Genomic DNA, 27,877 nt, shown 5'->3' on the forward strand with positions numbered 1-27,877 from the left:
TTTACTTATCTTTTATATCCATCTCTATAAGATCTCATCCTTGCAAGTAACCATGAAGGGATTGACAACCTCTTTATCGCATTGGGTCCAAGTATTTGTTTGTGTAGGTGCAATTATTGAAGACTTGGGTGTTCCTCCTACTGAATTGATATCTTGATTCTTAACCGAGGGAGATATTTTGTTGCGTCACTCTTTCCTTTTCAATGAAAAAACCAACGTAACCTCAAGAAGTAGCAGTCTCGCGCATGCGTGGTTTCTTATTTTTATCATTGTGTAGACCATAAAAGTGGCAAGTGGATATGTGCAAGAGTGCGTCGAATATAAGTGAAAACACCCACGATAGGGCGGCTAGTAGCGTCCATTCTTTTTTTTTTGTGTGTGTGTGTGTGGGGGGGGGGGGGGGGGTGTTTGATTAACATGCCACACAGACTATTAAAAATATATATAAATTACGTACAAACATGCATGAAAAAAATGCTCATCGCAAATTAAATAATATTCATTGTGTATGTTAAAAATATTCATAACACATTTGTCACATGATTCAAAATGTTTGTTGTGTATTAAACATATATTTTTAGTTTGTATTTAAAAAATGTTTGTTGTGTGTTGTTTGCTGAAGAATGTTTGGGTTTGTGGTGTATGTAAAAAAATGTTAACCGTTAATTTTATAATGTTCGATGTATGTTTGGAAAAAAATTGTTGTATATCCAAAAATTCACCATGTCTTAACAAATATTTAATGTGTATTCAAAAAAATATTGGATAGACAAATATACTTATTAATAAAAATAATAAAAGTGAAAATATGTAAAATCCAAAAGAAGAAAAAAAGGAAAAGCTTGGACAAAAAAAGAAACGGGTGAAAAAACAATGAACACAAAAGAAAAAATTGGTTGAGATGAGCCAACCCGGAACATATATATCCTCTACATTTGAAAACATAATCAAGTAGGATTTTTCTGGTAAGAAAGTCCTATGATGACTAATAAATAAAAAATATATAGTATTAATGGATTTATGTGGATTTTTAAAATAATTTGTGTGGACTCAGAAACAAACTATCTTGTGTGTATTTCCTTCTTTATTATTAATTTTGTTGAGAAAAAGTTTATGTGCATTATATAGTGGTACGTGGCAGATTGTTATTGTTAGTCTTGTGTGATTTATATGGTGGTACCTAGCCGTAGAGGGATAACTGAGTTGGCAGTGATGCAGGACAAAGTGGCACAGCTAGGCAAGTAACTTGTGTGTCAAACTGTCAATCAAAATAAAACAGCTAGTGTGTTGAGAAAACTAGACCAACTGCAAGTTGTGTGGTCGCAACACAACCAAAGGCCCACCTGCCAGCCACTTTAAATCTTAAGATGGCCTCAGTGTTCGTGTGGAGAGCCAGACATAAACCTAAAGAAGATACACATAACACTTTCTTCTATGCTTATGATAACGGCGAAGCTCGTGCCCCCCCCAACCAAATGAAATTGTTGTTTATCAGGTAGTAGTGATCCTGCAGCTTTTGGCTAATTCAATTTCACATGCAAGCACAAGCCCATCTTGGCAAAATCATGCATGTTGTATGCACATGTTTCGATGCTTCGTCTCTGTTTCTATTTCCTGTCCACTCTCGGGCACGGCTGCTCCCTGCTCCACCCATGAACCAGCAAGCCCTTGCCGTCGAGGAAGAGTACGCCTCTGATCCGAGTGCACCCTTGGCAAACAACCCGCCGTCAAGGAGGGAAACAAGGGTGCGCCTGAGACCGTTGTTGGTCTTCTGCTCTTCGCCACTGCCCGGTTGTAATTGAGTCGATGGGCCGGTCGGCCACCCCGTCACAGCTGTCCGCCCCGCCTCGTATGAATTTAACTACGGAATTTTTGAAGTGCCCTGTGCTTGCAATGTGCAGCGGTGTTGCATGTAGGAGTTAAATTGGGGGCAACATAATTTGGAGTTTCTTGCTGTTTCCATGTATGATTTTGATTAGTAATTTAACAATTATTGTAGTATGCCTATTCATTTGATCTTTGGCCCGACCATATATTCTTGTCATACGATCCAATTGTTGATATTCTAACACTCCTCAAACTCATCTAAGCTATAAGACTGTTTTCAGGCTTCAAGATACCATACCAACAAAGGTTTGGTAAATTCGTTCGCCAATTGACCACCAAATGATTGTACCGAATCTCAAGCAATTTGCTCGCCACATGCTCAACACAGAATGATAATCCACCCTAGTATGCTCAGTTTGAGCATGAAAGATTGAGTTGACTGACAACTATGATGCCCCTAAAATATCACACCATGACACTGTTGTTTGAGGATGAGGTACTCCCAACTCCTTGAGCAAAAACTTAGCGAGGGCACTTTAAATTATTTTTTGGCGAGGTCCCTTCGTTTCCCTTTTCCTTTGCAAGAGGGAAGTTCCTTCACCGTTGTATCGGCAATGTAACATCCTCTACGTTGGTTCGACCTTCTAGCCTTACTCGGGCACACATTGTTTCGCGAAGCGAAGGGCTAGTACACAAGACTTGTTTTCACCCCATGCCCTCCTCTCTCCCTCTTCCTTCCTCCTACATACTTTTCTCCTCGTCCGCCTTCCACCCTCAACCCTCCCAAATCTGATGAGGGAACCAAACAAACTCACTTTAGAAAAATGCCAAAACAAAAAAAACTGACCAGTTTATCCTCTCATGCTATGAAATCTTAGGACCAAATATATTAAATGTGAATTTTCAAATTATATTTTTTGAGACAAAATTTCCAAATTATATGATTTTTACAAAAGATACCTGACGAGATAAAAGTGGGCCGCATAGTAGCCTCTGCCCAGCCTCTTCACCCAGGCTGCAGGGCACTGTCCAGCCCATTTTTACCACGTGTCGGCTCTTCAGTTCCTGGGCCGAGCCGTCGGGCTTACTTGGGCAGGCGCTGCTCCGAGGCCTCTTCGGTTCGTCCGTCGTCGCCCTCGTGCCCTTCCTCCCTCCTCCATTCCTTCCCTCGCCTTCCTCCTCCCGCCGGCGCCGCCCGCCTCCCCGCCCCCGGATCGCCGGCGCGCGCTCGAGAGATGCGGGAAATGCTCGATCCTCCGCCGCGCCGCGGCCCGGCCTTCAAGACGAAGCTGTGCGCGCTGTGGAGGCGCGGCCCCTGCCCCCGCGGCCCCTCCTGCGGCTTCGCCCACGGCGAAGGCGAGCTCCGCACGCCGCCTCCCCACTCCACCTTCCCGCCGCGCGCTGGACCTGGTATACTCCATACGCATCTCCCCCCTCCCCCATCCCTCCCTCCCCCCGCCTGCTTTTCTATGTGCACTCGGTTAGGGATTTTTGCCTGCTTAGCGACTGTGGTGTGTCCAGAAAGCACCGATGGTTTCTGCAGTGTGGGTGGACAGTAAAATTGCCGCTGTTGAAGCTACTTGCGACACAGGATAAGTCTGGGTGGTCTGCTGCTAGTCCAAAAGGATGGTATTCTGTGACATTTTTAGGCAGAAGTATCAGTGATCCAGCAGAGGAGGAGCATTCTTTTCAAGAGATTCAAGTATTTATGTGTGTGTTGGATTTTGTTATAGCCGCGGACAGTTTGTTATTTGCGGGGGGCTGGGCAGACAGTGTAAGATTCTGGTTGTAGATGGAGGAACAAGAGGTATCAGATGCTATGCTTCCCGCTGAGAACCCTGAAAATGTTGTGGTGGGGAGTTAGCAGCGAGGGGAAATACTTGGAACAATAACTCCATTGTAGCAACTGACAGGAGCACCCTTACAAATTGGTATGCTTCTGCAATCATTGGAACAAGAGGTATCAAATGCCATATGGCTTCCAAGCTTCCGCAGAAAGCACTGGAAATCTTGTGTTTGGAGTTAGCAATGAGAGGATGTAATTGGAAGAATAACACAATTGCAGCAACTTAGATAGAAGAGCACCATTGGAGGTTGTACAAAGTGGCATCATTCTGCTATTTCTAGTTACTTGTGGTGGCTGAGGGAACTCTGCAGTCTGCTTCGCAAACTTGGGGTCATGTTTTAGTATGGAAATTTAGTACTATGATGATATTTTCTTTACATGTGCAGACTTCAGAGATTGAACTACCAGTTGTGTCATGTCTTGTTGTATTATCTTTCATATATGATCTCCTATCCTTTTGATATAGTAGTTGAACTGAAGTCAAAGCTTCTTGCAGAACAGCGTGGCATTCCTGCTGGTTATTCCATTGATTTTACCACCCAAATTAGCTGTCACCTGAGCAGATTTCTTAGGATTGATCACTTCCAGAGGATGACTCGTTCTATTTGCATTGCTTTCCTTTTCAGTCAGTGAACATATATTTTGTGGTCACTTGCATGACCATCCTCTTACCAGAGAACTTTATTCAGGGATATCACGTGGTTCCTCATCTCAATCAGATGCATGATAAGTTCAGTTTGCAAAAACCATATTGTTCAGCTTTGCAACCAATTGTTCTTTGAATATGCTAGGAGTTCTGAGTTTTCTTCTTCGGCTTTATTCTTGCCTGTCATTCCAAGTGCTATCACTGAGCAAGAATAATTAAAGTCAATATGGAAATATCTGGACAAGTTAAATTAGATTTACTTGGCGGTATTGGAGTTGTGGAAGATCTTTATTCATGGTAATGAAAGCATGATGTCCAAATCTGGAGTATCAATCAATTTCACTTCAGATGACTGATGTTGCAAGTGCTGGATCTATTTTTAAGCGGTGCACCGCAATGTGTAATCATATGTTGGTATCTCTTCTTGCATTAGTCTTATTGGCTCTTCCATTTAATGGCCTTTGGGGTTATCCTGGACTCTCTACTACTTATTGCTAAATGACTAATCATATGGCTCAAGGTTGTGGTAAGCTTACATGTTTTGTGTGTTGCCTTGTCTCTATATAACTCCATCTTTTTTCGCAGTGGTGTAGTTTCTTTATATTATTGCCAATCGAATAGTCATATCGCTCAAGGTTGTGGCAAGCTTAAATGTTCTTCTGTTTTGCCTTGTCTCTGTCCATCTATATTTGTTGTGGTGTAGTTCTTTTTTATATTATTATATAAGCTTTTACATTCCTAACCTGTAGGGGGGCGAGATCATAGAATTCATGAATTTAGAGGCAGGCCTGAGAGAAGAAACTCACCCCGGCGGAGGTATTCCCCTGACAGAGATACCAGAGGCCATTTGTTTCGTAACAAGATGCCACCACATTCTCGAGGTAGGGATAATCTTTTTCTTTCCTGTGTGTGCACGGGCGCACGTGTCACATGGTTCCCATAGTTTTTTTTTACTTAAACTTGATAATTATTTTTGATAAAATAGAATCCCGGTGTATAATTTTGTTCCTATTTAAATCTTATTTGCAGGATCTAGTCAATCAAGATCTCCCATCAGGAAGAGGTATGTGACAAGGATCTCGGTGTATTCCATTCCAGTATATGGTCTTTGTTGTCCACTCAGTTAACTCTAGATGGACTTTGAGCAAATATACATGCATTGACCTTTCCAAGTGATTATGTGGATTTTCCAGTGACAGAAGGCCTAAGAAGAAAGTTGATGGTGATAAAAGTGATTCATCAGGAAGTTTCAACACCTCTGAAAATGAAGATAGAAAAAAAGATGACATACATTCCAGCAGTGATGAGAAGGATGACGGCGAAGCAAAGGTTTGAACTGTACAATCCATCTCATTAGCATATAGGTCGAGCTGTCTCCGTATTCCTGGACCTCTGTTATATGTTTATGTATGCTCTGCAGCTGAAACAAATTGCACTGGATATGAAAGCATTGCATGAAGATAAATCTAAACTACAGGTCAGTAATCAGTGTCTCTTAAGCATGTTATAGATGACACTCAATTATGAGTTGTAAATACAGATGCAACGGCCCACACTTATCAGTTATTAAGTTATATTTTGGTTGCATGTGTGGTTCCAACATTTTCTGCCTTAACTAGATAGTTGATGCATGCCAATTTTTATGATGGAGAAATTTAGACCTTCCAAGTTTAAAAGAGGTTCACTCCACTAAGCATGATCATACATTCATGCGGATGGTACTACCGATGTTTCTCTCTCCAAATTATGATGCCACAAACTACTCCCTCCGTTCGGAATTACTTGTCGCAGAAATGGATGTATCTAGACATATTTTAGTTCTAGATACATCCATTTTCGAGACAAGTAATTCCGAACGGAGGGAGTAATGAGTAATCATTCATGCTTGGGAAAATATTGACATGGGATCATGCTCTGATTGAACATGGAGATAACCAGTCGGCCGTCATAAGTGCCTGACAAAATGCTTTCTTGAACTTCTCTGGGATATGACGTTTTACTTTCATATAGTTGTGGTTGAGATTACTACAATCTATTTTCATTTATATCTATAAATACACATTATGACAGACGATATTGGACAAGAAAATCGACGAAGCAGGCATACTTTCTGGCAGAGTAGATGATCTTGAATCACAGTTGAACAAAGAGAAAGAAGATTGTGAAAGGTTCTCAATTTCTACAACATATGAGCATACTTCTATGTTATCCAAATTTTAGTAGGTGGACTCTTCAGTTCAGGAGAAGTTCTCCAAGTATTTGGTTCTTGATAGTACTGCTCTTTGGATGCAGGATGACCTCCAAAATAAAGAAACTCATCAAAGCATATGGGCGTTACGTGAAAGCACAGGATGATTTAAAAAGGCATGTTCCTTTTATATGAACTACTACGAATTTTTATTTCGTTTAGATCACCACATAATTGCACTCCTGATTTTAGTCTTGACATGACTTTCATAGCTATTGACTCATTGGTTATCTTCAGGTCTCAAGGCCGTTTTGAGAGGTTGGCTGATTCGCTTGCTTCTGATTCCTTGAAATCTGGTACCAAAGAACAAGGGTCGAGTGTGAATGCTGGTAATGACGACCCATATAATGCTTATGAAATGAGCCCAGATGATCAGCGACAGAAGAATGGTTCAGCAGCTAGAAAAAGATCTGCTGCCCTTTCAACAAGCGAAGAAGAAAAAACTGGTAACACCTTGACGAGAACTTGGGTGATACTACTTTATTTTGGTACACCAGCATTTTTCTAGCCATCTTAACGCCGTTAGCCTGTTAAACTCATTACTAGTATATAAAGATCGCATCTTACTACTCCCTCCGTTCTAAATTACTCGTCGCAGAAATGGATGTATCTAGAACTAAAATACATCTAGATACATTCATACCTGCGACAAGTAATTCGGAACGGAGGGAGTAGTTTATACTGACATTATAGAAGCTAACAGTCTCATGTGTCCACAAGGTATTCAAGTTAAATGGTACCCAGTTAATTTTTTTTAGATGTTGAACCCATTTATCCTTTAAAATGTGATATATTTCTTGTTCGGACACATAGGCCATTGTTGTCTTGAATATTTATGCATTCCCTGGGGCAAATGTGCCAACAAAGGAAAGAAACCATGTCTTTTGATTACAAACTGTTGTTACTTTTTTCAGGAAAGAAAAGGAGAGTGAATGGTGACGATATGATCCACGTGTCAGGGAAATATAGATCAGAAGATGCTCTGGAGTCTTTGAAAAATAGCAAAGGAACTGAATCTCTGAAGAAATTAGGGGATGATGACAATAATGACGAACTAAATGTCATTTCTTCTGGCAATGATTTTACAGACAGGGTGAGTATATTTCTCACAGCGGATCAGCCAATTATATTTATTAAACATACATGAACGTTGTTGGGCAGAGATAACTCAGTTGATGGCTCATTATCTTATTATCCTGTTGTGTGTATATCCTTTATTTCTCATTCACTGCAATTTTGTAAGTTACAGGCTACTTTTGGTTATTCCTTAGTAAAAGTAAGGTCTTGTTTCTCTTCAGGTTTGATTGATAGCTCATCTAGGTGTCGTTCATTTGGTTAGACTTATGGTTCAGCCATCTGCGTGTCATCTAGGGGTTATTGCTACTTACAGGTAGAATGTTCTGGAGTAAAGCATGTTCCGTTCTCCACTGATCTAGTTAACGTTGTAGTTGGTTCTGTTGAAATTGCCAGGATAGATTATAAATGCGGACAAATAGATGTCTATTTTGGTACAAATGGTGTGGGTTGTATGACTTTTTGTTTGTTTGTTTGTTTATGATGGCACCTCCAATGAGTCCAAAAGGCTTATGTATCTTCATTTTCCAAGCAATAACAAGCTTGATCATCTAAATAGTTGACGCAACTACTTTGCAATGGCTGGTGTACCATAGCAGAGAATCACGTACTCATTTTGTACAATTAATCTGTCAGCACAGCAGCTTAAGTTCGGCATGTCCTGTATAGTCATGTAGTCGTATGCATGTGCAAAGATTCCATTACTGATACTACCCTGGTATTTTCCTATTGTCTTTTAACTATGCAAGAATTTTGGTGTTCACCCCTCTAGTCGCCGGCTGGTCCTTGCAGTTTTATTTATGATCAGCATGTGGATCATTTTCATCTCTTGCCATTCAATGTTTTTAAAAGCACTCTGATAGTAAAATCAATTTGCATAAACTGATCGCCATTTACAGTTATTCCCGTGTTCTTTACTACTTTTGCCCTTCTCTTTTTGTCAACTTCTCTATTTTTAAATTCGCTATGTTCACACTGCAAATGCATCAATAGGGCTAGCAGCTACTTTCAGCCAGTACTATGTGCCTGCCGTCTGTTTAGCATTATGCTGACATTTTACGCTCTTTGTTTTTCCCCGCAGTACAATGGCAACGAGGAGGATGATCCTGTGGACTTGTAGACTTGGGTGGTGGGTGGCAGATTTCAGCACTAAGGAGTTAGATTGAAACATTGAATGGACGAAAACCTGGGTTGCTTTGAAACCCAGTGCTTTTGCTATATCATATCCAGTTCTCTATACATCGGGCGGTCGAAGCTCAGTGTCCCCGCAGCTGTGCTCTGCAGCAGTTAGCTTACGTGAAGACAGATATTATAGTATTGCCGAAACATATTTTGCCTCATGGGGAAGTTTTCTTCTTAATATCGCCGGATCTTGAAGTTGCTACCTGAGCTTGTATGGAGCCTATGACAGCCCTTCCTGATATTGTTTAGAGGTTTTGACACCCCTCACATGTTACACTGCTGCTATTTTAAAGGCCTACTTGTGCCTGTGGAAGTGAAATGCATTACTATATCACATGCCACCTATATTTGCAATGCAATGCCAATTTGGTCCCTGAACTTGAGGGTTACACATTTATGTCTCTTGTGCCAACCAGGATCCAAATCCTCCTCTATTCGGTAACTGGTGATGACTCAGAGTTTTCGCTTCGCTTTCTTTTGACCATGCGATTGTCATCATAAAATTATGTGTAGAGTATAGTTGATTCCTTTTGTGGTTGCCACATGTGGCCATGGCTTCTCACAAAGGCAACAAGACCACCATCCTCTTCTATTGTGCCTCCATTTCTTTTTCATATCCCTAGTGGAAACGCCAGCACTAAAATGTTGCGGGTTCAAATGCACTGAACTCTTTAAATTATGTTCTTTTTGCACAAATATGAATAAAGCCAAGGGTGTAATAAGAAAAAACTGACCCCACAACTTATGTGTAGAATTGTTGCTGCATGTCTCCATGCTTGCCAAAGCTACTAGGTTTGCTTGCTAGTGTTCCAACCTCGCTACCCCCACCTCCAATGGAGATCGATGGATTTAGGGTGTGGCAACGACGGATCCACCCGTTGGCTGCGCACATCACTTCCTTTCGGACTATGGCAGCCAAAAATCAACTACATCAACAACGTTGTGATCAAGTTCAACTATGGCCTGAGATACATGTCCAGCGAGTTCATCCGCCAGTACCCAGACTCCATGATCAGTTACTGTGATACATTTGAGAGTTCAGTTGACATTCTAGATAACCGTGACCACTATGGTGAGCAAATGCATCATCAATGCTGTATTTAAATTGTGTGCTATCCTTGAAAAGGGCTTCACATTTTGATGGAATTGCAGCATGCATGCTTTCTGACTACCACTGATGCTTGATGTGGGCTGGGCTAAGAGAATGATAGTGTGCAATGCTAAATGTGGCATGTCGATAACTCAATGCTAGAAACTTCGTCCAATGAGACGATAGAGGAGAAATGATGAACCACCATTGTCTATGGGTGGTAAGGCAATAGTTAGGGCCCCGGAGGGGGGAGGGGGGAGGGGGGAGGGGGCAAGAGGCAAAGACAAAGGATACGTGAAGTGGGTGATAGTTGAGGTTTAAGAAGACCGCGAGGATGAAAGACGGGTCTCGGTGCTTACCAACTCTCTTGTGCTCAACGTCGAGCACACTCTTTCTTCGAAAAATAATAATTAGAGTTGTAGTTGCAGACTAGAAGGCAAAATAATACAAATCCAGAACTCCACGGGGGCCTTTTGTAAAAAATCCTGCCAGCAGGGGCCTAGGGCTGTTTCTGTAATTTTCGCCCAAAGATACAGAAGAGGGTAGAAGCCTCTTCTCCCCTCCTCCTCCTCCGCCGCCGTCACCACCGGCGCAGCGAGCCCTACCCCACCCCACCCCTCCCCGCCTCCAAATCCCGCCGCCCCATGGACCGGCAGGCCCAGGACTACGCGGCGGCGGCCATGGCGTACGCGCAGGCGCAGCAGCAGCCTCCGCCGCAGTACGGCTTCCACCCGCAGGCGCAGCCGCAGTACCCGCACCACCCGCACGCCGGGCCGCCCTACGCCGCCCCGATGCCGCAGTACGCGCCCTACCCGCGCGCCATGCCGCCGCCGCAGCAGCAGCTCTACCCGCACCTCCCGCCGCACCAGCAGCCCTCCCCCTACCCGCCGCCCCACGCCATGCCGGGGCACGCCTCCCAGCCGCCTCATCCATACATGCACCCGCCGCCGTTCGAGTCCGCTCCCCCGGCCCCCGCCCCGCCCCCCGCCGACCCGGAACTCCAGAAGCGCATCGACAAGCTCGTCGAGTACATCGCCAAGAACGGGCCCGAGTTCGAGATCGTGATCCGCGACAAGCAGCACGACAACCCGGACTACGCCTTCATCTTCGGCGGGGACGGCCACGCCTACTACAGGTACATGCTCTGGGTCACGGGGCGGCCCCCCATGGCGCCCTACCCGCCGGGCTCCGTGCACATGATGCCGCCGATGGGCCCGATGGCGCACGGGCCGCCGCCCCCGATGCACCAGCCGGGGTACCCGCCCTTCTACGACCAGCACCAGCACTTTGGCGCCCACGGCCACGGGGAGTATGAGACCGGGGCGACGTTCAAGGGCCTCTCTGGGCCGCTCCCCGCGGATGTCGCCGCGGAGCTGCACGATGTGCTTACCAATCTTAATGGCACCAAGGAGTCGATAAAGGGTGCCAAGACATGGTTTATGCAAAGGGCTCCATTTGCGCCGGCTCTGGCGGAAGCTCTGAGGGAGAGAGTATTTGCCTTGGAGGATTCAGAGAGGCAGCTCCACATTGTTTTCCTGGTGAATGATATTCTTTTTGAAGGGTATGTTTTCATTTCGGCATCTATTTTGTGAATATAATTGCTTGCCTTATGACTTGTCAATTAAGTGTAGTTAATTTGAGCTACTTCCAAGCTGGTAGGAACCTGATTTAAGAAATGCATTAACTTTGATTCGATCGAAATACCGACATAGGAGGTGAATTGCAATTGACAGATCTTATTGCCATCTTAGCTTATTATGGGCCCCTTTTTCTTTGGAGTAGGAGTTTTATAAGATTCTAACCCATAGGGATTTTTCTTATAGAGGCCCTTTAGATTGCTTTCCCAAATCAATAGGAGTACTAGCCAGAGGCTAGACCTTTTGGAAATTTTCAGTTCGTGTATTGCATGCACTTTTCGTCTCTTCAAACCCCTGCAAAAATTTCTGGAGCATCCAAAAAGCATATGTGCAAATTCTTGTGTTCTGGTCTTCTTTAGGATTCAATAGGCCACCACATCCCAATCCTACATTTTTATTATTCCTACGTTTTTAGAATCCAGCGTTCCAAAGAAGCCATAAAAGATTGTCTAGAAAAATGCAGTAAAGAAGGTCCTTCCCATTTTTTAGTATCAAAGCCACTTTCTCTTCAAAATTTAAAGTGTCAAATGAATGCCATTTGTATGGCCTTACCTGACCCTGATTCATTTTGAAGACCAATGTATGAGTGAAGATAATAAAAATATAAACAAAATAACTGTTATAGGCTACTCCGATACTTTATTTATTTGTTGTACCAATATTAGATCTCGTATTTGATATTGATACCCTTTATGATATGTATTACCAAGTATCAAAATGATTTCCATTTAGAAGTTGTACTATGCATCTCCGCTGAGGGGCAATCACCTTGTCAATACAAGCGTTAACCCCAATAACCAATGCATTATCTACCATAGACCAGCCATAGTTCTTCCTTCCTCTCACATGTAATCATGCAGAACAACACCTTCCCGAGCACCTGCAACATAAACATCACGGTCCAATCGTCACTGGCAGGAACTGGATGATGCTATCTTGTTGCGTCCTTCCTTCCTCTTGTCTCTACTCCTTGGAGTCTTGATAGTATCTACTATATTGATGCATCCTTGTTTTGGGAAGATTTAGTATCGAGGCATCTGTATTGCATATCAGGGCACACTAGATCTTACTTGTCGTTCCTATTAGGGGGATATCCTGGGTGTCATGACTGTGACTTAATTGGGATTTTCTCGTTTAGAGATGAAAATGTTACTGCCAAGCCTAAGTAGGCCTCGGGAAAACTTGTGCTGCACTCATAAAGTTATTTTACTTTAGCTTTTGCCTCTATCCATTTGTTAGGAAGGCCACTCAGTATTAGTTTCCTCACAGATATGGAATGAAATTTTATAAGATTCTAACCCATAGAAATTTTTCTCACAGATGCCCTTTAGATTGCTTTCCCAAATCAATAGGAGTACTAGCTAGAGGTTCGACCTTTTGGAATTTCTCAGTTTGTCAGTTTGTGTGTTGCATGCACTTTCGGTCTCTTCAAACCCCTGCAAAAACTTTGTGGAGCATCCAAAGAGCATATGTGCAAATTCTTGTGTTTTGGTTTTCTTTAGGATTCAATAGGCCACCACATCCCAATCCTACATTTTTACTATTCCTATGTTTTTAGAATCTTGTCTAGAAAAATGCAGTAAAGAAAGACCTTCCAATTTTCAGTATCAAAGCCACTTTCTGTTCAAAATTAAAAAATGCCGAATGAGTGCCATTTGATATAACCTTACTTCACCCTGATTCATTTAAAAGACCAATGTATGACCAGAAGATCAAAATATAAACAAATGATTGTTATAGGCTACCCTGATACTTCATTTATTTGTTGTAGCAACATTAGATCTTGTATTTGATACTGATACCCTTTACGATACGATTGTTATAGGCTACTCTGATACTTTATTTATTTGTTGTAGCAACATTAGATCTCGTATTTGATACTGATACCCTTTATGATACTTATCACCAAGTATCAAAATGATTTCCATTTAGAAGTGATACTATACATCTCCACTGAGGGGCAATCACCCTGTCAATACAAGCCCAGTAATCAATGCATTATCTACCATAGCCAGCCCTACTTGTTCATTCCTCTCGCATGTAATCACGCAGAACAACACCTTTCCTAGCACGTGTAACATAAACAGCATGCTCCGAACGTCACTGGCAGGAACTGGATGACGCTATCTTGTTGTGCCCTTCCTTCCTCTCGTCTCCACTCCTTGGAGTCTTGATACTATATTTGAAGTATATATGTATACTAGCATATTGATGTATCCTTGTTTTGGGAAGATTTGGTATCGAGGCATCTGTATCGCATATCAGGGCACACTAGATCTTGCATGGTGTTCCTATTAGGGAGATAGCCTGGGTGTCATGACATGACTTATTTGGGATTTCTCGCTTAGAGATGAAAATGTTACTGCTAAGACTAAGTAGGCCTTTGAAAACTTGTGGTGCACTCATAAAGTTATTTTACTTTAGCTTTTGCCTCTATCCATTTGTTAGGAAGGCCACTCAATATTAGTTTCCTCGCAGAATATGGAATGAGATTGATTTGGTGAGATATTAGCAATACCAAAATCAGCTTGTAAGAAATAATATACCAATAACAACATGAGAATGGTATTGAAAAATGGACTACTGTTTCATGATATCCGACATGTATGATGCATAGCAGAGTGTACTGCTGTAGCTTGTCCCACTCAATCTCTGTTTGGCTATGATTTTTAATAGTTTCATCTGGTTAAGCTGCTTATTAATCGAATCTATTATGTCACACCATCAAATTACACTGGACTTTAATTGTGCATATTTAATGTATTAATGGTACTTTTCTTAACACAATTCCATATCCTACAGCTTGCAGAGACGAGCTAATATTCAGGACCTTGACAATGAGGCTATTGCTTTTCAATCTGTGCTGGGCTCCATGCTTGTGAGGATTTATAATAATCCGCAGAATAAAGATGAAAATCAGACTCGCCTTGAGAAAATCCTGCAATTCTGGGGTTCAAAGGAAGTTTATGACCAGGAAACCGTTGCTAACCTTGAAAGAGAGATGAAAGGAGGCATTTCATATCCTTCGGCGCCACAACATGTTTCACCAGATCCCTCAACCTTCTCAGGTTTTTTTCTCTCCCCCTCTTCTACTAACTCTGCTTATACTGTTCTGTCTAGGTGGTTATTATCATCTTTTCTCATCTGTGTTTAGCTTTTAGGGTACCAGCATTTACATATAAGGTTTTGGTGTAAGTTTGGCGTATTTAACCTATAGATTTTAGTCCTATTATCATTTTGTCCTTTTGCTTTGATAACTCAAAGGTTGTAGTTATATGTTGATGCCCTGAAACTTTATAGGCTGGTTACTTTGAGATATGTAAACAGTTTGCCAGGCTATACAGTAAAGATAATAACCGAAGTTACTGCACCACTGAGATCTAGGCAGAAATTTTCTGGACTAAAATCCTTTTTCACCAATCAGATTTGTATACATAATATAACTAAAAATAATAATTTGACCATGCTTGATCACACGGGTTCTCTAAATTCTCCAAATTACTTGCCTGCTGTTACACTAAACCAAATATCTTTTATGATGCATTTCATTTATCTTTCGCTTGTTGGAGGCAAACCTAAGCACAATTGATGGATATCTTTTCAGGATCAGCAAAGCCCTCAAAATGGTCCTCTGCTCCGCCAGAGATGGAGAAGGCATCCCAACCTGCCCCTTCTGCACAATTTCCAGGAAACCAACATCCTGCCGGCGTTTACGGCCAAACTACTTTTCCAGGATCTTTGCCAGTGCAACCATCTTTACTCCCCCCTGCGCTTCCTCAAAGCACAGCACCAGCCAATGCAAATGATCCAACTCCACCTCCGTATCCACTATTCCCCCCTGGGCTCATTCCAGGAATGGTCCGGAAGATGCAGATCGGTAGTGGAGTTCCATACTCTCCCTTGAGCCCACTCGACATCCCCACGACCATCCCACCATCGACCGTTCCTGAGTCCGAGATCCTCGAGCGCGTGACGAGGTTCTTCAAGGAGATCGGGGAGGAGAACCCGTCAGAAGGTCCGATGAAGCAGGGCGAGCCCGGTGACTACGATGACTACGAGAGGGAGCTCCCTGCCCGCAAGGGAGGTGCGTGCATCCCTCCCCCTGCCAGCCTGCACGTGAACCCTGAGACCGGGATGCGCGCTGATGGCTCGTTCGATAGCAAGCCGGGGTCTAGCGGACGGTTGGGCCTTGGAGCCTCTGCTGATCCGAGTGAGGTGAGCCACCAGTATGGCGATGTGTATTCGTCATATCGCAAGCAGAGGAGCAGCAACTACCATTCTTCCATCAGTTCCCGCGCAGTAGCGCCGAGGTGAAAACGGCGGACGAGCGTTTCCATATCAATTTCTTCCTGCTGTGTGTAACTGCAAGAATGTACCTTAGTAGACAGAACTAAATTGTCAGATGATTGTGCAATGTAACATTTTCCTTTTTTTCACGGCAAAACTTTGAACCGCAGCTTCTTAGTTTTGGGAAGAGTAGCCTGTTGGTAGTTGCAAATGATTTTTGTTTCATAGATGTGATCCTTCAGTTTTGATTATTCTTCTTTTCTTTTTTTGCAATCAAATTGTAAAATTTGTGTCCTGGGAACATTTTGCGGTAGGAGCCGTATGGGCAACAAGATTTACATAGCATGGATTGCATTTGCAGCAATTCTACCCCGTGGTGTGCTTGTGCTGCGGTGCTGACAGGAGTATTCCACTGACGCAGAACACAGGCTCAATGTTGTTTCATCAGAACATTGTCTTGTGAAGGCAGTGTTGGCACAAGAAGATCGCAACAGACAGAGAAGCATGCGTGCTGTATCTATCTGACCTTGGAAAATTTATTTTTTCAATGTACTAATTTTTATATTATGTCCATGGCAAAGAAAAAATAGACCATGGCCATCTTTGTAGACCATGACAAATTTTGTACAATGGCAAAAAAATTAAATCATGTAAAAAAAATTCTTACCTTGGGAAAATTTATTTTTTCAACGTGATTTTATATTATGACCATGGAAAATTTATTTCTTGGTGTCGAAACCATGTTAATCTTCCATAATTTTACACCAATTGCAAGCTTACTATCATGGACCATCGTTTCTTTTACCATCTCAAATTTTATACCAGGCCTATGGCAGAAAATTGTACTAGGCCTACGACATAATTCTGCTTTTTTTTTTGTTTGCTCTCTTAATTTGCTCTGCTTTTGAAGAAAAAATATTAGCTGATAGTAGAAAAGAAGGTACTCCCATCATTTATGTGTTGCAAGGTGCATTTGAACTAGAAACATCAACTAAGGAGGTTATAAGATCCAAGAGTGTCAATACGGGAATGACCCTGATTTAGCGTGTCTGTGTCAGTATTGGGTAGCTCAACCTCTTACTCCTTCCGGTCCTTTTTAGTTCGCATATAAGATTTGACTAAAGTCAAGCCTCGTAAAGTTTGATCAACTTTATAGAAAAAAGTACCAACATTCACAATCTGAAATCAATATCAATAGATGTGTCATGACTTAAAGTTTCATATTGTATAACTTTAGCATGGCAGATGTTGATATTTTTTCATATAAATACGGTCAAACTTTATGAATTTTGACTTCAGAGAATTCTAATATGCAGAATAAAAAGAACCGGAGGGAGTACATGCCTTTGCATACGACTGATTAGTTTTAGATTGGGTTTTAAAGTTTATGGGGTTTGCTAGGAATCAGTGCTTCCCCACAAACTGGCCAAAACTGATAATGACAACCTTTGTCCGAATACTGTAGATGTGGTTTATTGAGTGTCTTCTGTTTGCATTGGGCCATTGAATGCTACTCTTCTGTGCTATCGGTGAAATACAGCAGCAGCTATTATATGTTCAACAAAACTAGTATGTGTTCTACATTCTTATTTTATGCATGTTGAAAAAACTTATACCATGGCAAATTTATTCTTCCAAATCTTGCCAACTTTATTTTTTCTGACATTGGAAAATTTATTTATTTTTCTTTTTGAGGGAAAGTAACTTTTATTTTTCAACATGTCGAATTTTATATTGCAAATTTTCAACCACGGAAAAATTTATATTTGGACCATGGAAAAAAATTAGACCATGGCAGTTTTTACTAGTTCAGCCATGATCATTTTATTTTTAGACCATGGCAAATTTAATTCATGTACGATGGAAAATTTCATTTTTTAAATCATGTCAACTTTATCTTTTTCTGACGTTGCAAAATTTTATTTTTTATCAACATGCCAAATTTTATATTCCGACCATGGCATTTATTTCTTTGTGTCAAAACCATGTTAATCTGCCACGATTTCACACCGATCACAAACTTACTTTTATGGACCATTTTTTTTTACCATGGAAAATTTTATACTAGGCCTATGGCAAAAAATTCTACTAGAACCATGGCAAATTTTATTCTATTTTCCCTGGACATTGGCAAATATAGTTGTTTGAACATGGTCAATTATTTCTTTTTGGAACAAACCTTGGTAAATTCCTTTTTTTGTAAACTTACTTTTATATATGGCTTGGGTTGGCCGAGGGTGGAAGTTGGCAAATTGGTAAACGGTTGCTTTTCCTCTCCTGTAAGCGAAAACACAGCCGACCTTGCGAGTGAAGTCGAGATGCCACCGTCGCAACCTGCAGAGTGAATTTGAAATGCCACCATAGCTTGTCCTCGATTAATTCCCCACGGTGTAGCTATAACAGGTGCAGCCGCGTACGTTTTGTAGCGCGTGCATGCATGCCTCTTCCGTCCTCAGCAGTCCATGGCGGAGGAACAGCGAGTGGCGGCGGAGAGGCGAGCACGGCGCAAGCTGCTGTTCGCCGTCCCCATCATTCCGATCGTGTTGCTCATCGTCGGGTCATGCGCGCTCTTCTTGTTCACGGCCGAACTCCCGCGCATCCGCATCGAGTACGCCTGCCTCGATGGCGCCCGTGACGCTCCGGCCACGAATTCGAAGGAGCCGCCGGAGGCCGTGGTGGTGCAGGCTGTTCCCGGCGAGGAGGAGGAGCAACCGCTGCGCCAGCTGAGCGACCGGCCGTACTCGCTGGGCCCGAACGTGTCCGACTACGACGCCCGCAGAGCGGCGTGGCTGGCCGCGCACCCTCGATTCCCGGCCTTTGTCGCCCCGGGGCGGCCTCGGGTGCTCATGGTCACCGGCTCGTCGCCGCGCCAGTGCAAGGAGGCGGAGGGCGACCACGTGCTCCTCCGCGCGTTCAAGAACAAGGCGGACTACTGCCGCGTGCACGGACTGGACATCTTCTACAGCAACGCGGTGCTGGACGGCGAGATGACGGGGTTCTGGACCAAGCTGCCGCTGCTGCGCGCGCTGATGGTGGCGCACCCGGAGGCGGAGCTGCTGTGGTGGGTGGACTCGGACGCGGTGTTCACGGACATGCTGTTCGAGCCGCCGTGGGGCAGGTACGCGGGCCACAACCTGGTGCTCCACGGCTGGGACGGCGAGGTGTACGGCGCCAGGAACTGGCTCGGCGCCAACACCGGCAGCTTCCTGCTCCGGAACTGCCGGTGGTCGCTGGACCTCCTGGAGGCCTGGGCGCGCATGGGGCCGCGCGGCCCCGTGCGCGAGCGGTACGGGAGGGTCTTCGCGGCGGCGCTGTCGAACCGAGCGGCCTGGGAGGCCGACGACCAGTCGGCGCTGGTGTACCTGCTGGTGACGGAGCGCGGCAGGTGGGGGGACAAGGTGTTTCTGGAGAGCGCCTACCACCTGCACGGGTTCTGGGAGGAGATCGTGGGGCGGTACGAGGAGATGCGGAGCAAGGGGCAGCCGGGGCTCGGCGACCACCGGTGGCCGCTGGTGACGCACTTCGTCGGGTGCAAGCCGTGCGGGGAGCCGGGCGCGACCTATGATGCCGTGGCGTGCCGTGAGGGCATGGAGCGCGCGCTCAACTTCGCCGACGACCAGATACTCGGCCTCTACGGGTTCCAGCACGAGTCGCTCGGCACCACGGCCGTGCGGCGCGTCAGGAACGATACCGGACGGCCGCTGGACGCCGACGACGAAGAGGTCGGCCGGCTCTTGCACCCAGAGTTCAGGGCCGCCAACCCATTGTGATCAGACATCAGAACACAAAGCACGTCATGTTTTACAGACAAGATTTTTTTTTCCCGTTTCACTCGCTTTTCACCAGAACCGTTTGATTTACATCCAATGATCATCATCGCGCGCGCGTGTGTATGCTTTGCTTTAACATGTATATTTGCTTTCACACATATACACCATAATTATAAAAATAAATAGAGGAGGAAAGGCGGGAATTAAAAGTTTGAAACCCAAATTTTATTTTATTATCTTGAGCAACCATCATGCTAAATCATTTAATTGGAATCAGAAAATAAATTCATTGGTCATATGAAATTTCTATAACATTCACACCATACACTTTAGGATGTGGAATTAAGATCAACAAAACGACCTAGTTAAGACAATTTGTTGCAGATCAAAGTATTAAATGGAAATTAAAGTACCATTTGCATTTCAATAACATAATAATAAATCCATTCAAAATGATGAACTATACAGCTAAATGAAAAAATAAAGTTTTCTAAAAAGAAAGAACTAGTGGCATTGGTATTACCTTTATAGAAAAAAGAAAATGAAAAAACAAACAATGAAAAAAACTTGCACACAATTTGCACAGAAAATCTACTATTTTATAATATACAAGAATAAACATATAGTAGCGAAATTTTTGCCTTCTAGTATAATTTACACACCTATTGTACAGTACGTGTACGTGTGCACTTACACATACAACATCCAAAAAGTCACATAAAAAATAAAAACCAGAAAACGTAGAGAGGCAACCGGTAGAACCTGGAACCCTAGCCGCCGCCAGGAGAGTCCAATCTTCCAGCGCCGTTCTCTAGCGACTCCCCTCCACTACTCTCTCGTAGTCTAGATTTTAAGCTGTTCATCGTCTTGGCTTCGGCGACGACGATGACAGCGCTGAATAAAGATTCTTCGGATCATTCCCTGACGAGGCCTGTGGTTGGAGGTGGATTTGGAAACCAGTTTATTCAAGCAAGGATGGCGTGGTGGCGGCGGCATCCTCGTGATGGACCTCTGTCCTCGAACTCCGTCATTGCGACGGCGTTTGCTCCAGCGTCGTCGTGGAGCTTGGGAGGTAGTCTAGGAACAAATGCAAATTGTGGTCTGCATCAACAACATCTGAAAGACGGGACATGTGCTGGGTTCGTGGTTCATGGATAGCAGGTATGGTTTCTGTTAAGAATAAAGCGACATCATTAGTGCTAAGAGTCATCACATGTGTCCAAAGCGCCGTACGGACGCGAACGTCCGTACGGGCGTCTTCTCGCGCCACGGGCGCCTGTTGTAAACGGACGCCTCTCCGGAGGCACCCCAAATCCTTGTATAAATAGGGCTTTGCCCAGAATCAATAGAACACAAGTTTTCATCAAATCTTTACACGTTATCAGCCACGCTAGCCTCGATCAACAGAGCACGAACAAGAAGAGACGAGAAGATTTCTACGGGAATCAATCCAATGGAGGAGGAAATGTGCCTTGTGGACAGTGGCATCACAAACTCTATACTTAGGGAAATAAAGTATTTCCAAACTCTTACAAAATTGAATGGGGATATTTTAACAATCGCTGGACGCGATGCGGTAATTGTTGGCAAAGGACGTGCCATATTTACCCTCCCTATGGGTACACAAATTGTAATTGAGGATGCTTTATTGTATCCCGATTCAACTCGTACCCTTATAGGTTATAGAGATATCCGCAAAAATGGTTTCCACATTGAAACTTATGAAGATAACAAAGAGGAATATCTCCTCTTTACCAAAGACAACGGATATGGCAAACATATATTTGAGAAAATTCCCTCTTTATCATCAGGATTGTACTACACCTATATAAAACCTGTAGAGCACGTTGCGTATAAGGTAATTTTTCAGAATGTAAATGCATTCCAAACTTGGCATGATTGCCTTGGTCATCCTGGTATAAGGATGATGAGGAAAATTATCTGCAATTCCAATGGTCATGACTTAAATGAAGCTAAATTCCCACAATCTTCAGATTTTATGTGCACTGCATGTGCTACTGGGAAACTCATTTTAAGACACTCATATCTTAAAATTCATGCAGAACCACTACAATTCCTTGAACGAATTCAAGGTGATATTTGTGGTCCGATCCAACCATTGTCTGGACCTTTTAGGTATTTCATGGTTCTAACAGATGCATCTACACGATGGTCTCATATGTGTTTACTATCTACACGAAATCATGCATTTGACAAAATAATGAGACAAGTTATCAAATTGCAAGCTCATTATCCTGAGAATCGAATTAAATCAATTCGAATGGACAACGCTGTTGAATTCTCTTCACATGCTTTCAATGATTATTGCATGGCATTAGGCATTGAAGTTCAGCACTCTGTCCCATATGTCCACACTCAAAATGGATTGGCCGAATCTCTAATTAAGAGAATTAAGCTCATTGCACGACCCTTACTAATGAATTGCAATTTACCAACTTCTTGTTGGGGTCACGCAGTTTTACACGCTGCTGACTTAATCCAATTGCGACCAACTGCATATCACAACACTTCCCCTCTGCAATTAGTACATGGAAACCTACCAAATATTTCCCATCTGCGTAAATTCGGATGCGCCACATATGTGCCAATCTCACCACCGCAGCGTACATCCATGGGCCCACACAGAAAATTGGGGATCTATGTGGGGTACAAATCACCGTCGATAATCAAGTACCTTGAACCCCTCACGGGGGATCTGTTCACAGCCTGTCACGCTGACTGCATCTTCAATGAGGACCATTTCCCGGCATTAGGGGGAGACAACAAGTACCAAAAAGAATGCCTGGAAATCAATTGGAATGCCCAAGGCATTTCCTCCTCTGATCCACGTACTCAAGAAACTGAACTTCAAGTTTGAAAAATAATTAATTTGCAACACATTGCAAATAACCTGTCAGATTCATTTACTGACTATAAAGGTGTTACCAAATCCTACAATCCTGCTAAAAACGCGCGTGAAAGAGTGGAGGTACCAACAAAAACTACTCAACCCCCTGTTCAAAGGAAAAGGGGGAGAAGTACGGCCACGAAACAGGATTCAGCTCCTCACAAGCAACAAAGGAAACAGAGAAAGAAACTCTCTGAACCAGTAAATCTAAACCAACCTAGCGTTGATAATCATCAAATGGGTAATATAAACCCAGTGGAAGAACAACCTCCACAACCCAGCTCAGTTGTGCACAAACTAACTGGGACATTGGAACACCCAGACTCAATCGTATTGGGAAATCACGAAGAGTCACTAAGGGTGCAGGAAATTTCTATCAACTACGTTGATTCTGGAGAATCATTTGACCATAAGACTACGACTGTCGACATATGTTTTGCTGAAAAGATTGCAGATACCCTTCTCACTGATCATGATCCAAAGACCATGGCAGAGTGCAAGAAACGCTCCGACTGGCCTAAATGGAAGGATGCTATCCAAGCAGAATTAGCCTCGCTCAATAAACAAAAGGTATTCACTGAAGCAATACCTACACCTCCCAGAGTTTTCCCCGTGGGATTCAAATGGGTTTTTGTTCGTAAAAGAAACGAGAACAATGAGGTGGTGAGATATAAAGCAAGGCTCGTAGCACAAGGTTTCACGCAGAAACCCGGCATTGATTTCACTGAAACATATTCTCCTGTAATGAGTGCAACCACTTTCCGATATATTATATCTTTGGCAGTGCAAAATTGTCTATCTATGCAGTTGATGGATGTAGTGACCGCTTACCTTTACGGTTCACTTGATTCGGACATATACATGAAGGTTCCTGATGGAGTCCCAATCCCGAATCCAAACGCAAAACGCAACGCATATTGTGTAAAACTAAATAAGTATTTATACGGCTTAAAACAGTCGGGTCGCATGTGGTACAACCGACTTAGTGAGTTCCTTTTGAAAAAAGGATACTCCAATAATGATGATTGCCCATGTGTTTTCATAAAAAGTCCACAACTGGATTTTGCATTATTTCTGTGTATGTTGATGATCTGAACATCATTGGAACCACACAAGATATTGATGAAGCACGCAATCACCTAAAGACGGAATTTGAGATGAAGGATTTGGGTAAAACCAAATTTTGCTTAGGATTGCAACTTGAGCACCTTCCCTCGGGTATTTTGGTTCATCAAACCGCCTATATCCAGAAAATATTGGAGAAATTCAATATGGACAAATCCTATCCATCCAAAGCTCCTATGGTAGTTCGATCTCTAGACGTAGAGAAAGATCAATTTAGACCAATGGATAATGGACAAGAGATATTAGGACCTGAAGTTCCATATCTCAGTGCCGTTGGAGCACTCATGTATCTTGCAAATTGCACCAGGCCTGATATTGCATTTGCAGTGAATTTACTATCTAGACATAGCGCAGCTCCTACTAAACGCCATTGGACGGGAGTTAAGAATATCTTTCGATATCTCCAAGGCACAAAGGATCTTGGCCTATTCTTTCAATTTCAGAGAAATTTGGACATTGATATGATTGGGTATGCTGATGCTGGCTACTTATCTGACCCCCACAATGCCAGATCACAAACCGGTTTTGTGTTCCTACATGGTGGGACAGCCATATCATGGAAGTCTTCCAAACAGACTCTAGTGGCTACATCCACCAATCATTCTGAAATAATCTCTTTATTTGAGGCAACACGTGAATGTGTATGGCTTCGCAGAATGATAAACCACATACAAAAATCATGTGGTAAAGGTTCTATCGAATCTCCAACCATTATCTACGAAGATAATGCAGCTTATGTTGCTCAAATGCAAACAGGTTACATAAAAAACAATATCACTAAGCATATTTCTCCTAAATTATTTTTCCCCATCAATTACAAAACAAAGGGAAGATAAACATTTTGCAAGTCAAATCATGCGATAATCTAGCTGATCTATTCACAAAGTCGCTCCCAGTTTCAACATTTGAAAAATATGTTCATGGGATTGGTATGCGACGACTTCGAGATTTGCAAAGATCAGGGGGAGAGCCTCTCTGAATCATAACCTATTCAAACATTATATTGCACTCTTTTTCCCTTTATGAGTTTACTCTCATGGTTCTCATCAAGGTTTTTAATGAGGTAATATCAACATAAGAATATATATCATACATCCTATTTTTTCCCACTGGGGTTTTTAATGAGTGTATACAAGACATATTAATTGTCCTCTAAACTTACCAATGAGTTTTATCCTCAAGGTTTTCTCATATAAGTTATCAAAGAGACGATAACATATGTTGTAACATTTTCTTCTTATTTTTTCTACTGGGTTTTAATGGAGTTTTAACAACATATCAAGTTCTATTCTCCTCATATTTTTCCCACAGGGTTTTTGAAGGAGTTATTCAAGATCATATATGCTTGTGATTAAGAGCAATATTCTCAAAGTTATACAAGGATGCAAGACATAGAAGAAGCAGCTTTGTACAAGGGGGAGTGTTAAGAATAAAGCGACGCCATTAGCGCTAAGAGTCGTCACGTGTGTCCAAAGCGCCGTATGGACGCGAACGTCCGTACGGGCGTCTTCTCACGCCACGGGCGCCTGTTGTAAACGGACGCCTCTCCGGAGGCGCCCCAAATCCTTGTATAAATAGGGCTTTGCCCAGAATCAATAGAACACAAGTTTTCATCAAATCTTTACAGTTTCCTCCTTCAGCGTCTTAGTCGTGGTGGAGTGCCAGATGTGAAGTTCGATGGCGTGTCCAGGGTGTTGTCCCGGTCTGATTCGTTCAACGACAAAGGCTTCACTTTTGGTGAGACACCTTGGAAGTCCGCAAAGCTGCATATCAGCGACTGAGCCGCGTCGAGCTCGGGTGAGGAGGTGTTCCGTCATTTTTTTCTTCGGTGGCTGCTATGGTGGTGTCAGAGGCAGGTGACGGACATTGGTGTCAAGCTTAGAGATGTTCTGTTATCTTTTCAGTTTTATTATGTCGGTCCTTACGTAGCTTGTACTTTGATGTTTTATGATATAAATGAGACATGTATTACCATGCAAGAAAAACGGCTCAAAACAAGAAAGAAAGAAAAACTGTCGTGTAATCATTATGCACCTGAAATATCTATGCTAATTGATTTTTTTTTCTGCGCCGGCCGTTGCCAATTCCTGTCAGCCGGTCCCATACCTAGGTGAATGTGGTTACTCTGTGACATCCTAAAGGTCAAAAATTAGGTAGGAAACCTATCAAATCATATATAATAATGGAGGTTTTGTAAAAGTGAAATTTTCTAAGAATAGATGAACTAGTGGCACTGGTATTTTACCCTTATAGAATAAATAAAATATAAAACATAAAAGAAATTATGAAAAGAAACTTGCACACAATTTGGACTTTTAAATATATTAGTGTAATTTTCTACCAGTATAATTTACACCCATATTGTATAATATGTACGTGTGTACACACACAAAAAAATTCATTCATAGACATAAAAATGATTAAAAGGGAAAATAAACAAACATACATAAATAGGAAGAAAATGAATGTACAAAAAAATCAGGTGACTGTCAAATAATAAAACATAAACATAAATAAAAATAAAAACAAAATATTCTAAAAAGAATGAATCCATGGCATTGGTATAAAATAATAAAGAAATGAAGAAAAAATGAAAAAAAAACTTGCACACAAAATACGTAAAACTTACGGTGATCCATAATATGTAGAGAATAATCATATAACATTGTAAATTGTACATATACGTTCATGTTATATTCACTGTTCAAACAAAAATAACAACATAAGAGATTAATCATCTCTCTAGGACTGGAGAAAATAATGCATTTGCACACGCTACACAACTCTACCAATTTAATCGATCCGGTGGAACGTGTGTGCTGCTCAGTCAAAGAATTGATCTTAAGGCCCAATGGGCTGAACAGAAAGAACAAAAAGAGAGGATAAGTTAATGTGAGGGAAGAGAGTAACGAACCAACAATCGTTCCCCTCGACCCCAACTAAAGCGCCGTGATCGGGGGAGATCCAAACCAACGTAGTAGTTTAGTTCCCGTGATCGATCGGCTGATCCTTTTACGTGGGCTGCTTTAGGCCACATGAAAAAATATCTACTGGAACTTAAAAAAAAACTAGAAGATACCACAAGCGTTGCCGCGGGATTTTTCAATAACTTTTTGGGACATGGTGGTATATGAGAAATAGATTAAATTTAAAATGAATGCCGTGTGGAGAATATATATAACCATGCCATAGAGAATTCAGATGCATGTTTGATAGTCATAATAGCTGAAAGTATTGGAGAATGGGATTTTGGAGCTTGGCCTCCATGGAGGCCGATTTTTTTTGTTTTGAAAATCATACTTTTTGTTTTGAAAAAATTCTGAAAAAATTGTACAAGTACACAAGGATGTGATGTGTGTAAAATTTCAAAATAAAATACCTTGAGATGCGATCTGTGCAAAAAGAACAAATTCATGGACTTTTGGGATGAATAGTATCTTGTGTAAAAGCCACATATTTGTCTTTTTTACACAATCCTCATTTCAACGTATTTCATCCTGAATATGTACGCACATGTGTTTTATGCCTCCATGTATGTCTGTATTTTTCAGATTTTTTTGAAATGTAAAAATATGAATTTTATTGAATTTTGAATTTTTGAAAACCCGGCCCGAGCTCCAAAAGCAATTTGCGAAAGTATTGCCCCCCCTAAGACAACATAAAAATCCTCCCAATCGCATGGACTCCATATTACTCGTAGAGCTAGTACCGCATGAAAGCAGAAGGGGCTAGCTAATCTCAATTCCATGGAAATTGTACCGTGTTAAATATGTTGATTAAAAAAACCACACTCTGAGGTAAATTGAATGAGTAAATTGTAAAAAAAAACAGCATTGCCATTAACACCAGAATTCTTCATTTCAAAAAATCAAGTATGGGTTTTTCAAGTCTTCATCCTGTCCCAACAATGAATCGTGAACTTGTGTAAGAAAGAAGGGGAGGCGGATCCTCTAACTTAGAGAAGCAAAGTCACTGTGCTACAGTGTAATCATAATGTAAAATGAAGAAGGAATGTTAGAGACGTTTAGCGAATTATTTACTATTAATATTTACTGTAGATATAAATAATTTATAATTGATTTTATTTCACCATCAAATTGTTTGTATGTAATGATTATGAATGTAAATATTAAATCTGCAATTTGTATATTAATTTAAATCATTTTAGCCTTAATTATATGGATTGCAAGAAGAAAAGTTAAAGAATTGTAGCTTCTTTAACTTTCCTTTTTAATAT

General features: G+C 42.1%; 3 protein-coding genes across 7 annotated transcripts; all 3 read left to right on the plus strand.

Moving 5' to 3' along the window:
* Positions 1–2,937: 2,937 nt before the first annotated feature.
* On the plus strand, positions 2,938–9,216 carry LOC125518747 (zinc finger CCCH domain-containing protein 13-like). Of its 5 annotated transcripts, none has more exons than XM_048683600.1 (11): positions 2,961–3,237; positions 4,170–4,845; positions 5,069–5,200; positions 5,349–5,382; positions 5,513–5,648; positions 5,740–5,796; positions 6,390–6,487; positions 6,612–6,683; positions 6,805–7,013; positions 7,482–7,660; positions 8,723–9,216. In XM_048683600.1, the coding sequence occupies exons 2-11, from the start codon at positions 4,818–4,820 to the stop codon at positions 8,759–8,761; spliced, it is 984 nt and encodes a 327-aa protein (XP_048539557.1). In that variant the 5' UTR covers positions 2,961–3,237; positions 4,170–4,817; the 3' UTR covers positions 8,762–9,216. The 5 variants fall into 5 exon arrangements, with proteins under 5 accessions (XP_048539555.1, XP_048539557.1, XP_048539558.1 ...); XM_048683601.1 differs by having other exon boundaries at positions 3,104–3,237; positions 4,363–4,845; XM_048683598.1 differs by lacking the exon at positions 4,170–4,845 and having other exon boundaries at positions 2,938–3,237.
* A 1,236-nt stretch (positions 9,217–10,452) lies between these two features.
* On the plus strand, positions 10,453–16,201 carry LOC125520100 (calcium homeostasis endoplasmic reticulum protein). Its single transcript, XM_048684924.1, has 3 exons — positions 10,453–11,474; positions 14,353–14,618; positions 15,155–16,201. The coding sequence occupies exons 1-3, from the start codon at positions 10,558–10,560 to the stop codon at positions 15,862–15,864; spliced, it is 1,893 nt and encodes a 630-aa protein (XP_048540881.1). The 5' UTR covers positions 10,453–10,557; the 3' UTR covers positions 15,865–16,201.
* Positions 16,202–18,226: 2,025 nt separating this feature from the next.
* LOC125521531 (probable glycosyltransferase 4) lies at positions 18,227–19,765 on the plus strand. Its single transcript, XM_048686586.1, has one exon. The coding sequence runs from the start codon at positions 18,300–18,302 to the stop codon at positions 19,605–19,607; it is 1,308 nt and encodes a 435-aa protein (XP_048542543.1). The 5' UTR covers positions 18,227–18,299; the 3' UTR covers positions 19,608–19,765.
* Positions 19,766–27,877: the final 8,112 nt, after the last annotated feature.

This window comes from Triticum urartu, chromosome 7 (genome assembly GCF_003073215.2).
Source record: "Triticum urartu cultivar G1812 chromosome 7, Tu2.1, whole genome shotgun sequence".
In the NCBI taxonomy this organism is placed as follows: Eukaryota; Viridiplantae; Streptophyta; class Magnoliopsida; order Poales; family Poaceae; genus Triticum; species Triticum urartu.